Below are 15,564 nucleotides of genomic sequence, written 5' to 3' on the forward strand. Positions count from 1 at the left end.
TCTCTCCGAGACCCTGAATGTCCGCGTACGCTATACATGAGGTGCGATTCGCGAATCTATCAAATGGAACCCATTCAAGACTACGGCAGCGAGTAGGAAAGTATCAGTTGAGAAAACTGGTAAATAGGTCGAATTGAAGCCTATTTAATGATAAAGCATTGCGCCTGGCGACTCAAAAAACGCCAAACTCCATATAGCCCTTCCACAGGAAGGGAAACTCCAAAAAGGGAAACTCCAGAGGACAATTTAAAGGGATGAAAAGAAAAGCCAGTGTAAAAAATGAAAATGGGTTCAACGCAGATCGAATCTCGCCGATCAGCATTGGCCAGGGAACTGGCGGTCGACAACGGGGTTAGGGAAGATACCACCAGCAATCTGCATCTGCATATCCCACTCGGGTGCACCCTCAGTCTTCCAGGTCCAGTATAGCCAGCCGCTTCCCTTCTCATAGGCATCCAACTGACCCTCGATGAAGCGACGGATGTTGTCTCGCTCCTCGCCAGAGAGGGTGTCGACAGTGCCGACAGACTTTCCATCACAGCTACCAATGGAGCTGCTACCGGAGTAAGTTCCATCATAGCGAGCACCGATGCCCTTGCCGTTGAGGTATTTGGCACAGTCGGTCATGGCACCAGTCCATTCACCAACAATGGTCCACTTGTCACAAGTCTCAACGTGGTCGCTGACAAAGTTGCAAGCAGTTCGGACGTGGTCACTGGCATTTAAAGCAAGCAGTCCGCTGTCGAAAACTTCGTAGTGATGGGTATCCATCATGACATAGTTGGCGCCGGTGGCGACGTTCAGGAAACCATTCCACGACTCGGTGGGCATGAATCCATCGTGGAGAACAACGGTGGTATCTTGGCTAGACTCGCGAGCAACGCCCCAGGCGTCGTAGTAATATTGCTTGAGGCCATCTTCGTTGATGCCTCCAGGGACATTGGGCTCGTTCAAAGCTTCGATGGCAGTGACAACGTCGACATCACCAGCATAGCGCTTCGCCAGCTCCCGAAGAGCATTCTTGGCTTGCTCCGCGGTATCGCCCTGTTGCCACTGGATAGCACCACGCTTTCCACTGTTGTCGAACCCATTCTGGGATCCGGGAGCTAGTACAGTTCCGTCAGCCATAATCGTTGGATAAATTAAACACTAGTATGTACTTACCACCGTGCAGGTCGACAATAACCTTGAGGCCGGCACCTCGGGCCCAACCCACTGCAGCGTCCAAGTACTCCAGTTGACCATCAACGTACGGGTCACCCTCGATAGGAGTCAATGCCCAGTATCCAACGGGAATTCGGACATGGTTCATGCCGGTAGCAGCAATCTGGTTGAAGTCATCGGCAGTCACAAAGGAGGCCCAGTGCTGAGAAAGCACAGCTCGACATTGATCCGCACCGAGGGTCGCGCACAAAGACCACTCATCAACGGCGGCGTCGCCAGCATTATCGAAGATGGAAGGGGTGATCCAAGGCTCCAGTACCAGCCAGCCTCCGAGGTTGACGCCACGAACCTTGTCATTCCCGTAGGCAAATCCGGGATCGGCACTGCATCAAGTTAGTTTCCAGAGTGCATGATCTCCCAAGGACTTTCATTTTGCGTTGCCTTTGGAGTATTTCAAGGCTAAGGCTATTTCAGACTCACACTGCAGGAACCGCCAGGCCAAGTGCTGCCAGGGACAGCCCCAAAAGGCTCTTCTTTTGCGAGAATCTGGACGACATACTGACGATATCTCTAACACTAACAGTTCAGCCCGGAAATTAGGTGGCTGGGTTTCTGGAATGAAGTGATAGAATGATTGTGTCGAATGGCATGGAGATCGACCGGTATAAGTAAACTCTATCTCCATACTGAGGGTTAGATTTGGCCGCATGCAAATGAAATGGCAGCTCAGTGCCTGGGAACGGAAGCGACGAAGCTGCTCAGGAATGATAGATCACACACCTTTGGCAACCAATGTGTAGATCTTATCTTCACAAAGGCCACGCGTACCTGACAACTCCCGGGAAAGGAAAGCACTCGACCGCAAACAGACAAGAGTGGGTCCTGGTACTCCGGGTATGGGGTCGATGAATGGAACAATGCCTTTCTGAATGGTGAAAGAGTGTTTGGTCGAGTGACTACTTAAAAGAGTGGACACAGTTGGTGGGCGGTCGCTCTGTGAAAGTATTGTATTTCGCATAGGTGAGTTTGTAGTGAAGGTAGAGTCGCAGCGGCACGGGGGGCAAAAGAGGGTCAGGATTCGAGCAGCCAAAGGAGGATCTACGAATTGAAATGAGAATTGACGGGAAAAAACAGAAAGTTTAGTCGCGTGATGAGCCTCTCGTACGAGTAAATCCGCGCGTGCGATGCGACGAGGAAAGCGCAACTGACTTGGCCAACTTGAAGTTGAAGTTAGGGTTACTTCTCCCTCTGTTATACTAGTAAGTAGACTCCATCTCGAGTATCACATTTGGCCAAGAACCTATGCTTAGAATTGTGCTTTCAATTTTCCCCTTGTACAAATAATTGATTTTGTATTTAGTATGCGATAATGACAATGTGAGGCGGCGGAGACAGAGTTGCCGTTTGCGGCCACAGAGCAAGGCGCGGGCCAAGCAAGGAGATCAGCACGCGTGGTGTTTCTCCGAGGAATGCTAGAGAGTGAGATCGATCGCGATCTCGATTCCCGAAATATTTTGGCCAGAGGAAAATATCAGTGACAACGGTAAAGTCAATATCTAATCCTCGCTGGATTTCAAGCGGATTTCATTGTGCTCTGAACGAATTGTTGGTGTGCGACTGGGATAAACACCGAAAACATAGATAAACAAAAACACCCACTTGAATGTTTGAAATTTTCCTTTTTAATACTATTGCGTCCCAGGTGACCGACCATTTCACACCTGTCAGAGCCATGTTTTTCTCGGGTGTTCCCGACTGGCCATGGTTTTAGCAGTGCGCTCCGTTTTCGGCAACATATAGCTTTTTACACCGACTGAGCCTCAACGACGGCCCATTGGCCATTATTTTGCGTCACATGGATTACTTCGATTGAGATTTCAATTTTTTCAAGCGTTGGGTTGGATCTTGAAAATCAGATCGGCTCTCTCTGTCTCTCAGTAAATCCCCACAAAGTGCCAGAATCGGGACTTCGAAGTGTAGGAGTGGCCACAACTTTTTGTAACCTACGACATTGACTGGAATGTTGACTGGAATGTGAGGTCCATTACATCCCAGTTCTATTGGTTCCACCTGAGCACCGTTCCGGTATGGCAGGCCGAGTGCCTGAATATGGTGATGCGATCTATACTAGAGCTCCTATAAGCCAATGTGCATGAAGAGCCGTGGTCTTGGGTATACGGTTCATTTTATTCACTCTTTGTGCCGAAATCAGAAAATCTAAGTCTCGCTACTGGCTGGTAAACTGTATATTTGGTACCCACCATGGAAATATTTGGGCAAATAGCCTCTGACTAGGTCTTTGCCTAATAAAATAGAATCTGAAAAACTGTTCACACATTTTGGTACCGCTTTATCATTCCGACTTCTACCTTAAGCCCGAAAATCGTGAGCAAAAATATAGCCCTTGCAAGCTGTGATTTCAAACCATTAACTAGTAGCGGTGCCCGAAGTCTCGGTCATAGCATCATGATTCCTAATCGGCGGTTCAAAATATTCGGCCGAATGCTCGGTGGAAGGATGTATAAAAGTACTACATGCTCGCAACAACTCCAATACTTAGAATATCGCATTCAGACGTGAAAAATTAGCCGAGAATACGCTTCAAACATTCTACAACTTTTTTAAATCAAAATGGTCAAGATCGCCATCGCTGGAGGATCCAGCAGTGAGCATTACTCCTTTACACCGCGAGTAGTATTGGGCTAACGTATAGACAGCTGTCGCCAACGAGATTATTGACGCTCTGGTCGCTACTCAGCGACACGAACTTGTCATTTTTTCTAGAAAGGTTCGTAATACACCCATACGCCTCTGGGCAGCTAGATTGATCATTGACATGATGGTACAGGATATACCGACCGAGAAGACGGCCCCGGGAATAACCTGGAAAATCACAACCTATCAAGATAAAGACCAATTGGTCGAGGCCCTCCACGGAGTGCACACGGTCCTTTCTTTCCTTGTGACGCAGGAGGACCCAGCGAGCATCGCTCAGAAGAATCTCATCGACGCTGCAATCCAAGCAGGTGTTAAGCGATTTGCCCCTAGCGAGTGGGCCTGGTACATTTCTCCTTTTCTGGCTATCTTTTCAAGTATTGACAGTCTATAGTGCCGGATTGGAGCACATAAGCTGGTACACGTACAAAGGGGAAATTCGCCGATACCTCGAAGCGCTGAATAAGGACAAAAAGGCAAGAGCTAACTTAATTTTCGAGATTGGAAGTTTCTAACTATCGGTTCTTTCAACAGGTCCTTGAATACACGCTATTTCAGCCGGGCACGTTTGTGAACTACTTAACACATCCTTACCAGTCCGCTAAACACCTTCATTCGATGGAGCTCTTCTTCGACTTTGAAAATCGACGTGCTATCTTCATAGACGACGGCGACAATGACCGGATGTCCTTCATTACAGTGGAAGACTTCACTAAGGTAATTGTCCAGGCTGTTGAATTTGACGGCGAGTGGCCTGTCATCGGTGGCATTCGAGGTACCGACATCTCTATTGGAAACTTGATTGCGCTAGGCGAAAAAGTTCGCGGTATGTTTTTACTCCCAACAAGAGTTATTTCAAACAGCTAATAGGTATATCCCACATTAGGTGGCTCGAAATTCCAAGTGGAAAAAGTGAAGGCGCAAGACCTTCAGGACGGAACGTGGAGTACCTCTTGGGTCCCGAGGATCGATCATCCTTCAATTCCCCAAGAGCAAATCGACGTGTTCTCTAGAATCGTCTGTGCCGGAATATTACTAGCCACCCACGATGGTGCCTACTCTGTTTCCGACGAGTGGAATCGCTTGCTACCAAGCTTTCAGCCAGCCCCTATTGAGGAATTTCTGGCGAAGTCGTGGCACGGTAAGCCTTGAAGAATGCTGACACGGTCAAATGAGGTTTCTGCATATTCTTCAGATTAGTTGAATCAGATGACAATTAAAATACATCATGATCTTGTCTACAGCCCCTAATCTTCAAAGAATAGCTCGACTTACATCTAAATATACGGCAACGGACCCAGTTACAGCGCTCCATAGGCGTAGGGTGGTCAGTCTAGGTAGTTGTATAGTATACGAGGCACGCAAAACCTATGTCTCTTCTGGTGACTCTTCCCCCCGAATACTGCCCAGTCTAATTCCTAGACTATCCAGGGGCTACTGATGAGATATACTCTTTTCTTCCTCTGACCTCGGGAGTCTTAACCTTGCTGTTTTCCCCCTATTTGAGTGTCGTATCTATATCCCGAGGTCGACTTATTCGTCCGCCGAGGCTCGGGCGAAGCGCCCCCGCTGTACCCTTCGACCGAGATCGCGCAATCGCATCAGCTCCGTCCCCATCACCCTTTCAACCCAGCGACAGACACCTTTAGGCCCCAAAACATTCCCCATTTTGAACGGGCTATTTCACTCTTATCAATAAAAACATGCTTGGCGAAGAAGATGCTCATGCTAGCAAACGGAGGAAGGTCCGCAAAGGTACCCAGAGCTGCTGGGAGTGCAAGAGACGAAAGGTCCGCTGCATCACATCGCATGAGAGCTTCACCTGCGACAACTGCAGAAGGCGAAAAACTTCATGCATCGCCCAAGATCTCCCTGATCGGCCTGTGCCTCCGGCTTGCGATACTCAAGTAGAAGATCGGCTCAGCCGAGTGGAGAGTCTCATCGAGCAGTTGATCGATAAATCCGATACAAGTCATCCCCCCACAGCCGAGGACATCAACAACCTTCAAGCGAATGCACCTTCATCGAAAGATAGCAATCATGTGAGTTGTACTCTTTATGGCGTTATCTAAAACCCTAACCTTTTTCAAGCGCAACCACCCTCCTCAATCACATACTCGCCAACTATTATCCAGTAAAACGCCCTTTGCGACTGACCACACGGCATTAATCGACGATTTAATCGCTGTGTGGCCTAGTCGGGATAATATTGAAGCTATCTGTACTCTCCCTGTTGGGTTTTCGATGCACTTGCAATGCTGTGTTTGTGCGTCTTACACAATGCCAAACAGAAATCCTCCTTCACCACTGGATATTCTCCAGCTCCCCCCATCAAAATCCCACCCAGTGCTTTTTGCCCGAAAGCTTCTCATGCTAGGTGCGCTCTTACAAGCTATTGTTCCTTCTTCCCATCAACAATTGGACAGTCGCGGTATCTCATGCGCAGGGCTATTGTCCCGTGTCATTGAAAGAGCCACCAGACTCGTGACCACCAATGATGAACTTGTTCGCTCTATTGAGGGTCTAGAGTGCATTATGATTGAGGCGCAGCTTCACAACTACTCTGGAAATCTCCACCGCGCCTGGCTAGCGACACACCGGGCAGTTTCCGTTGCCCAGATTATGGGACTGCACCGCGGCCTCAACTCACCGTCTCTAAAGTTCCATGAGCCTGAGACTCGAGCGAATTTCGACCCGAAACATATCTTGTTTCGCATTATTGAGATGGATCTCTATCTTTCATTAATGTTAGGACTACCCAACAGTTCACTTCAAGCTCCCCTGGCTACACCGAAGGCGTTGGAGGGGTGTCTTCCTATCGAGCGGATTCAGCGTACTCACTATGAAGTCTCTCGGCGGATAATCCAACGCAGCAATGCGGAAATAAACAGTGTCGAGGAGACTAGTGAGATTGATCGGATCTTACAGAACACAGCTGCCGAGATGTCGCCTCAGTGGTGGCTGATGCCATCATTTGCGGTAGGGAATTCTGATAAAAAGGAGCTCTTCGATGATACAATTCGCCTTATGGTACAGTTCTCTCATTATCACCTAATAATAAGGCTACATCTGCCTTATTTGGTACGCTCCCTGGCGGATCACAAATACGATCGCAACATGATTACAGCCGTCAATGCAAGTCGTGAGATCTTATCCCGCTACATAGCCTTCCGTTCTTCAAACCCAGTCAATTTCTATTGCCGCGGAAGCGACTTTCTAGCATTTGTTTCCATTGTTGTCATATGCTTTGCCCAAATTGGCTCACATAGCCAAAATGATCGGGCCATCCAAGCCGAGAGAATGAGCTTCACTATTCTTGCACACAGTCGTCTCAGCGACCGAGGGATAATGGAGCGTACCCTCGCAATTCTCCTATCAATCAGCAATGGTGAGCGAGACTCAATTGTCTCGAAGCTCAGTCACTTGATCAGACATCTACTTGCAGTTGAGTCAGACGCGGCAAACGGAAAGCTATATAGCATGAGCACATCCGCCAGCGATGAAGGAGACGATGAATCGACCGTGAAGTCAAACAGCAACGGCAGAGTCTTGCGCATCCATATTCCATATTTCGGGACAATCAATTTCGAGCCCGGGGCTGGCTCAAGTTCTGTCTCGAGAACACCTATGCAATCTGAATTACACACTTCCACTTGGGTTTCAGACGTTCTGCTTGCTGATCAGCTAGCGGATAGCATTTATGGACCATGCAGTAGTGATGTTTGTCCCTTAACCCCCAATACACACTTATCACAGATACAGAAGAGTCAACAGTCCTTGAATAGCCCGGAAGTGGCTTTGAGTGAATCACAAGGACCTAATTTTAACAACACCAGTCCTGTCCGAGAGCAAGCTCCGATGACTTCCCCTTCTCTGGATACGAGTACATATTATGACTGGGACCTACAGGGTATTGATCTAGCCCTTTTTGATAGCCTCTTCGGCAACGTGGATATCCCGAATGTTGATAATGGGGAAATTCCGACCTTGGCAGGAAATTAATCACCCGAGCTACCGCCTGAATGAACTGGATAACTTCACTAGTTCATAATGGTCGAATTAAAATTCTCTTGATCTATCCCACTCGAATCAGCACTTTCGCAAATAGTTTTCAAGATCTTGAATTCTCCCGAGACTCGTGGCGTATTTTGCCGAGCGGATATATTGGTGTTCAATGCGTAGACTTCGGTAGAGGCATTTTCGAGCGTCACCGGCAGTTGATGCCGCGGTGGTCCGGCCCAAATAGGGCCATGCTGAAGTCCAATAGTTCTCGTATACTATCGTATTCGGCCACTCTACCCGGTGTGTCCCCTGTCACCAGGGGCATTCGGGACCTGGCGGGAGCTCTGACATACGGCGTTCTTGCCGGAAGCTTTGCCATACTTCTAGATGCCGGTGTTTAGAGTAGCGCGGCCGCTAGTCCATTCGCTTACAGGGGCGGTCACCCCTGACTGGTTTACTTACAACCGCTAGCCCCGCTGGGCGTTATTCTTCAGCACGTGGGGAGATCTAAGAAGATGATTGCAAGTATACTCTTCATCATCTCTTCGGAACTGCACTCATCCGTTTTCCGTCGGAAATTGCCAATTCGTAAGCGATCAAGTGATTTTTTGATCAAGGGAAGATGGTATTTGGACGAGAATTTCTCGATACTTTTATAAGCGAGATGTTTCCAGGGAGTAGAAGAAGAAAATATCAGCATATGAAACGAGGCTTACGTTACAGAGTAATCCATGATGACTACAAATAAGCTACAAGCCTTGATACTTTCAGTGGCGCTAGCTACCACTGCGAGTGCTAAGACGAAGCAGCCAGGCGCGACTAGCACGCAGCCAGACTGGTTCCAAACGTCGCCCAACAGTTATGCCGGTCAGTCCTTCCTGGGATACTACAGCTAAAATAATATATGCTTAAGATCAAATAGGAACCACGGCAACTGGATCTGCCCCTTTTCTAGCAGAAACCAATCCCGCGCCGTTCGGACAGTCAACTTTCATCCCAAATGCTCCATTGGAAACCTCGGAGCCAATCGAGGGAGCCCATGGGCGAAATATCTTTCAACTCATGGGAGATCAAAGGTTCGAGCTCTCTTGGGACCTTCTCATTATTCTGACAGCTAATTGGTCTTGTGAAGCCCTTATTTTTCCCCAGCTGAAGGCTTCGGTGTTGACGAGTATCCACTCCCCAAGGGAGCCCAAATTACTCAAATGCACATGCTTCAGCGCCATGGCTCAAGATACCCTTCCTCTTCGGAAGGTCTAGATTCATGGGCGGCGGGAATTGTCAACGCAAGTAATCAATTTACAGGCAAGCTCAATTTCTTAAACGACTGGTCTTACAAACTGGGCAAAGAAATACTCGTTCCGAAAGGGCGACAGGAGCTCTTTGATAGTGGAATCTTGAACTACTATAACTACGGTCATCTCTACGATAACTCGTCAAAGCTTGTGATCCGTACAACTTTGCAGTCACGTATGCTTGAAAGCGCAGAGAACTTCCTTGCTGGTTTCTTCGGTCTTGAGTGGAGAAACCATGCCAACATCCTAGCTACAATTGATTCTGCAACTACGGGTGAATATGCATGCACCAAAGCAGGCGAGACCATGGAGGCTTCGGTCGCAACGCCCGTTGGTACCTGGATGGCGACATATTTGAAAGAGCGAACAGCTGAGCTGAAGAAGTTGACTGGCAACTATGACTGGACAATCACGGACACCTATCATGCTCAAAGTCTATGCCCCTATGAAACGATCAGCGTTGGCTACAGCGACTTTTGCGATATTTTCACCTATGAAGACTGGGAGGGATATGAATACTTGATGGATATCGAGTTTGCCGCCATCTCCGGCTTTTTAAGCCCTACAGGCCGGGCACAGGGACTTTATTGGGTCGAAGAGTTCCTCGCTCGAGTCGAGGGCCATATCTTAAATGTGCCTGCCAACACCACAGGGGCTAATATCACTCTGGACACCAATCCGGTGACGTTCCCTTTAAACCAGTCGCTGTACTTGGAGTTCACGCATGATGCGAATATCGTATCTGTGCTAACTGCATTTGGCTTCACCCAATTTGCCGACTTTTTGCCTCTTACTGGTCCTCCCAAGAACCAGCAATTCTCTGCAAGCAGGCTGGTCCCATTTGCCGGTCGCTTCAATATCGAAATTATCAAGTCACCGCACAAGGTCTCTCCAACACGTTCTTCAAAATCTTCAGCTAAGGATTATATTTCTGGCACCGGAGAAACTCATTACGTGCATTTCATTCAGAACCAGAGAACCGTTCCACTGCATGACAGCTTTGGGGCCTGCGGGAAACGAGATGATGGCTGGTGCGAACTCTCGACATTCTTAAAAGTACAAAAGGAGAGCCTGGCCAAGGCTGAGTATCAATATGCATGCTTCGGAAACTGGACCATGAAAGACTACGGTGCAGTCAGAAACGGCGTTCCTGCATGAAGATGAGTTTTTTTTTCAGGTCATTTGGCACTCTACTCGAACTTCATGCACTTTTTCTTCAAAGGTTCTTTGTACAAGCAGAAGCAACCTCATGTTCAAGTTCGAGTTTTTTCGGTTTTATAGATCGGGTCGAATGCATCACTGGCATACACTAACAGTGGTCACGCGACACTGGCATGTTTGACTTTCTCTCTACATACTAGCAAACTATAAAGCGTGCATTCTCAACGAGTCATGTAGCCTGGCTCTGGAAGCTGGACTTCACGACCCCTGAAAACCCCCAATAACTCCGAGTCCATCGGCCTAAAAAGTATCGACTTCCCCGCACCCGCAATTTCCCATGACGATCATACCTCTACATACTGTACATCGCCATCCGCTCCGAGCAACTTTCGGTTTCGAATCATCCCCGGAGTGGGGCTTATCGCCCGTGGGGAAATCAATTCAAGTCACGACCATAAAACTCCGGACTTGAACCGGAAGTAAAATCTGACAGTAAGCAGTCCTCATCGGCGGAATTGTGGACCAAGAACTGTTTCTTCCAATGGGACAGAAGAGATCGGCATGCCAAGTGGAGGGCTGAGAGGAGGGGAAGGCCACCGGACCTTAGTTCTCTTATTTTTTGGGATTCGATTCAACTTGGGCACGGCCTGGATGGAACGTCGAGGTGCGACTTTGTCTCGATTTTGCCGACCAAGATCCCTTTGTCTGTCTTTGTCTGACTTTTGATCGAGGCGGGGGTAATCTGAAGTGTCGCCAGCCTCAGTAACGCAAATGCGGAGCGACCCGTGCGGATGTAAGGGGTGCGGTATCTACAAACAAAGAGCAACTAGTCAAGTTTCTCGTGCAAAGGAGACCATCCAGGGAACTGAAATGAATCAGGATTATCTTGGCGGACTCAGGCAGTTTCCTTGAGACTGCTCTTCTGCCCAGGATTTCTGGGATCGAGATAGACGAATCTGACTCCGTATGTACAGAGCACATCATCATGCCTATCCCAAACCCTGATTCTCCACCTGACTGCGTGCGCAAGGAATTCAGGACTCTCCAGACTCGACAATAAGGGGTTCTATTGGCCATCAGCATGGACTCCCCTGCACTCATCATGCGATCTCATTTGATGCTCCCTGGATCCGAAATCTGGCCGGGATGTCAATAGAGTTACGGCCGCCCATCCCTATGTGCAGTACTCCTGATAATATCTCCCATCCAAAGATCATTGGCACTCAATCTAGTAACAACATGCTAGATTCAAAAAGAAATGCAGGAACACTCCACATAGCACACGCGTTGACTATCAGTCATGTCTACATTGCAAGTTGCATTTCGACAAGTATGCTGTTTAGCCACAGGGCCTCGGCGCCAACTCGGTCTCTACTCCGCCAAGCAGCGGGGCGCTCTGTGCCTTTCTCCATGATAAAATGGAAATTCAAGACCAGCGTCCTTGTGATGGAGCTCCTTGTGCGTCCTTCCTGCGGGGTTGACTCGTGCCAGTGGAGACATGCCACCGCGAGGCAGAGCAGTGGGTATCTGAAGGCTGGTCAAAGCATTGTCCCACGCAGTCCTAGGGGCTCTAGGGTGTCTAGCTTCCGCTTCTTCCTTGTTACTTCCTTGCGGAAATGGAGCGGTGGCTCGGTTATTTCTATTCTGTTTGTCCGTGATGTGTTTAAATAGACCTGGGGTTTCCCTTCGATAGTTCTTAGATCGTTCTTCTCCACGCGAGGCTTGACATCATTTGGAACCAGTACTAGAAGATGTATTTGCTTCAGGGTGTTGTGCTTTCGCTCCTGGCTGCCACAAGTGCAGCCAGTCCTGTGCAAGACGTTTTTCCTAGACAGTCTGGTGCTGGTTACTCGCTCAAGCAGCCACCGCTAACGACACCATGGACGGATAAAGTTGGGACTGATCCTTGGCCCGAGTATCCTCGACCACAACTGCAAAGGCCTCACTGGCAGAATCTCAATGGTGTTTGGGGCTACCAAAACGCGTCAGGTCTAAATGCTGTTCAGAGTCCTCCTTTCGGCCAGCAGCTTGGTCAGGAAGTTTTGGTCCCATCTTGCCTGGAAAGTGGTCTTTCTGGTAAATTCCTTTGTTTTGATAATACATGACTTTAAAGTAACAATGTCCTATGCAGGCATTCAGGGATCATATACTCTGTATTCATGGTTCTCCAATTCATTCAAGGTTCCTTCGGACTGGAAGAATCAGAAGGTGCTTTTGAATTTCGATGCTGTTGACTATGAAGCCACTGTTTTTGTCAATGGAAAGAAGGCTGGTTTCCACCGGGGAGGCTACTTCCGCTTCACTGTTGACGTGACACAATATGTCAAAATTGGCCAGGAGAACGAACTGTAAGTTTCTCGACGGATATAACCTCAGGATTGAACTGGAACCTGATTAGCACCATCTCAGGCTCGTCTTTGTCCATGACCCAACAGATGATGGTGACTTCGTCATCCCCATCGGCAAGCAAACGCTCCACCCTAGCCACATCTTCTACACACCCTGTAGTGGAATTTGGCAATCTGCCTGGTTGGAGGCTGCGCCACAAAATCACATCACCCAGCTTGATCTTGCTGCTAACATGGATGGTCAAGGTGAGTTATTTGCTGCTGGCTTCCCGAAAATTTCTAACGACTCGACCAGTCAACGTGACTGTTCACACCTCAGCGATGAATGTGACTTCAAATGTTCTAGTTACAGTTCACGACAATGGAAAGGTGCTTAAGACCCACAGTGGCCCTTCAAACAGGCCCTTTCAATTTAACGTCGAATCACCGGAGCTGTGGTCTCCTGATTCGCCTAAGCTATACAACGTCACTGTGAAGCTAGGCAATGACAAGGTCCAGAGTTATACTGGATTCCGCACTATAGAAAAAGGCAAGGTTAACGGTGTCGTTCGACCGATGCTGAATGGCGAGTTTGTTTTCATGTTCGGCACTTTGGATCAAGGGTTCTGGCCGGATGGGATCTATACCCCTCCTACCAAGGAGGCGATGATCTATGATCTTAAGGTTTTGAAGAGCCTTGGGTTCAATATGGTCCGCAAGCACGTAAGTTGCGACAGCTTATTGTCTTTTGTAGTGATGCTAAAGCGAGGTTCGACAGATCAAAGTCGAGACCGAACTATTCTACCAAGCATGTGACGAAATTGGTCTTCTAGTTATCCAGGATATGCCATCCCTGCGTCCGTCGCAAAGCAAGACAAACCCGGCTGACTGCTCTTCGAGCCCTATCCTTCCAAATGCTGATCAACAAATTGAGTTTGACCGCCAACTCGACCTGTTGATCAATCAATTCAAGAGCTTCCCTAGCATCGCTACCTGGGTAAGAGGGATAAATTTCCCCGGTTCAACCGTTACTTTGACTAAATTATATCACTAGGTCATCTATAACGAGGGCTGGGGTCAAATTACGGATTACCATCCAGAGATCGAACTGACCGAACGTGTCAAGCAGTTGGATCCCACTCGTCTAGTGGACTCGGTTACTGGTTGGTATGACCATGGGGCCGGCGATTTCAGCGTGAGTACTCCTTTTCCTCGGAATTTACCTTCACTGACAGGGTTTAGGACAACCACCACTACGCAAACCCACAGTGCGGTACTCCGTTCTACTCGATTAATTCGAGCCCTTACGACGAGACCCGAATCGGTTTCCAGGGTGAGTTTGGTGGAGTCGGAAACAATGTCTCGATCGAGCAGTAAGTCCCTGTTATCCTGTCCACTTAGTATAGGCCCTTGCGCTAATAATTAATCTCTAGCCTCTGGAACGTTCAAGAAGCCATCAACACTATCAACCAAACATACGAAATAGATGAGACCATCGATGCCTGGAACTATCGCAGCCATATGCTTCTTGGAGAACTCGAAGACCAGGTCAAGCGCTTCGCTTGCAGTGGTGGTGTGTGGACTCAAACCACCGATGTCGAGGGTGAAGTCAATGGCTTGATAACCTATGATCGCCGCCTGAAGCGTGTTGATGAGGACCAGTGGAAGAGTGATATCCAGGCTCTCTACGATGCCGCCGCTGCTCGCAGCAATGCGACCACTTCGACTCTTTAGATGACGCCTGCTAGTGTGCCATCGAAGGTCCAAGGATATCATTCCTGGATACCTATCTATTTAGGATCTTGCTCGCATCCTTATCCGTACATGGCTAGCAAATGAAATCTATAAATATTCCACCTTTTAGTTTGTTTGAAGAAAGTCTTTTACGGATATCGGTCCCTCCTTCCCCACAAAAAATTAAAAGAAAGCATGCTGAGGCATGCTGTGCCTCGGGCATCCAGGTTACAGGAGGAGGGCTTTGCGTCGAATTCATGTTGGGTTGCATTGCTGTTTGAAAAAGGTGCTTAAAGGGAAAGCTACTCGGAAGCAAACCTACGGGATCTGACGAGCTCACCGCATACCGACTTGGAACGATTCGCGAAGCAGATTACCAGAAATTCCTGATGGGCGTCAACTATCTATCAATTTTCGACATTGAACCTGAGGCTAAAATCTCCAAGTTGGCAATGAAAGAGGGATTTTCTTAAAGCCTTTGCTCTACTGCTTGGGAGTAGTTATGCCTATGTACAAGATCCAATAATATCAATCGCAATGGTGGCCCCTGTCATCCACCAACTTGCCACTCCAAATGCTCCCTGGATATCCTGTCTTATGATTCCCCATAGAATTCCAAATAACAGACTCGGCGGAAAAAAGGCAACGCCCAGCACAACCCAAATCCGGGTCCAGTTCCAATCATCGCGGAAGAATATACCCTACGCTTCCATCATCTCCACCCAAGCAGAGTTAAGCTCCCCATTCATCTTTTTCGGCAATTGCTGCAGAATAATATCTACATTTGATTTCATAGCTTCTGGGTCTTTGAAGAGATCCATCATATATCGAGGTCCGAACGCCGGTGAGAGTTTAGGGGGAATCGGCCGGCATGAATAGTCTCCTTGCGGGGACACTCGGTCGACTGGTGGAATACAGCCGCAAAATCTGCCAGGCTCACAGGGCTCGGGGTGGCATCGGACATCAATAGCATCATGGCCTCCGCATCCGAACTATTTCAACGTCAGATATACATTTAGCAGTCATAGGGCCAGGGCTTGGTTTGGCTACATAAGAGAGTTTCGGGCAAGTCATTCACAGGGCATAATTGACCATCTATGAAGCAGTAAATTCCGGACTTACCTTCATGAAATGTATACTCTGCAGTGTCCGTAAGGACCAAAATG

The 15,564-nt window shown here is 48.3% G+C and overlaps 5 protein-coding genes across 5 annotated transcripts; 4 read left to right on the plus strand and 1 right to left on the minus strand.

Annotated features, from left to right (window-relative positions):
• Positions 1-315: 315 nt before the first annotated feature.
• Positions 316-1,721, minus strand: exg1 (glucan 1,3-beta-glucosidase; the record flags this gene model as incomplete). The annotated part of the gene is made up of 3 exons (XM_056627883.1): positions 316-1,106; positions 1,165-1,547; positions 1,645-1,721. 3 exons carry the CDS (start codon positions 1,719-1,721, stop codon positions 316-318), a joined length of 1,251 nt encoding a protein of 416 aa, XP_056490617.1.
• Positions 1,722-4,003: 2,282 nt separating this feature from the next.
• Positions 4,004-5,031, plus strand: N7509_003247 (uncharacterized protein; the record flags this gene model as incomplete). Its single annotated transcript, XM_056627884.1, has 3 exons — positions 4,004-4,192; positions 4,414-4,705; positions 4,919-5,031. The coding sequence occupies 3 exons, from the start codon at positions 4,004-4,006 to the stop codon at positions 5,029-5,031; spliced, it is 594 nt and encodes a 197-aa protein (XP_056490618.1).
• Positions 5,032-5,582: 551 nt separating this feature from the next.
• On the plus strand, positions 5,583-7,881 carry N7509_003248 (uncharacterized protein; the record flags this gene model as incomplete). Its single annotated transcript, XM_056627885.1, has 2 exons — positions 5,583-5,921; positions 5,971-7,881. 2 exons carry the CDS (start codon positions 5,583-5,585, stop codon positions 7,879-7,881), a joined length of 2,250 nt encoding a protein of 749 aa, XP_056490619.1.
• Positions 7,882-8,615: 734 nt separating this feature from the next.
• N7509_003249 (histidine phosphatase family protein) lies at positions 8,616-10,334 on the plus strand (the record flags this gene model as incomplete). Its single annotated transcript, XM_056627886.1, has 3 exons — positions 8,616-8,748; positions 8,804-8,957; positions 9,014-10,334. The coding sequence occupies 3 exons, from the start codon at positions 8,616-8,618 to the stop codon at positions 10,332-10,334; spliced, it is 1,608 nt and encodes a 535-aa protein (XP_056490620.1).
• Positions 10,335-12,088: 1,754 nt separating this feature from the next.
• On the plus strand, positions 12,089-14,398 carry N7509_003250 (putative hydrolase; the record flags this gene model as incomplete). The annotated part of the gene is made up of 8 exons (XM_056627887.1): positions 12,089-12,413; positions 12,469-12,685; positions 12,747-12,931; positions 12,981-13,387; positions 13,443-13,661; positions 13,719-13,859; positions 13,907-14,037; positions 14,098-14,398. The coding sequence occupies 8 exons, from the start codon at positions 12,089-12,091 to the stop codon at positions 14,396-14,398; spliced, it is 1,926 nt and encodes a 641-aa protein (XP_056490621.1).
• Positions 14,399-15,564: the final 1,166 nt, after the last annotated feature.

This window comes from Penicillium cosmopolitanum, assembly GCF_028827165.1.
Source record: "Penicillium cosmopolitanum strain IBT 29677 chromosome Unknown utg000005l:1.0-4006212.0:1.0-4009387.0, whole genome shotgun sequence".
NCBI lineage: Eukaryota > Fungi > Ascomycota > Eurotiomycetes > Eurotiales > Aspergillaceae > Penicillium > Penicillium cosmopolitanum.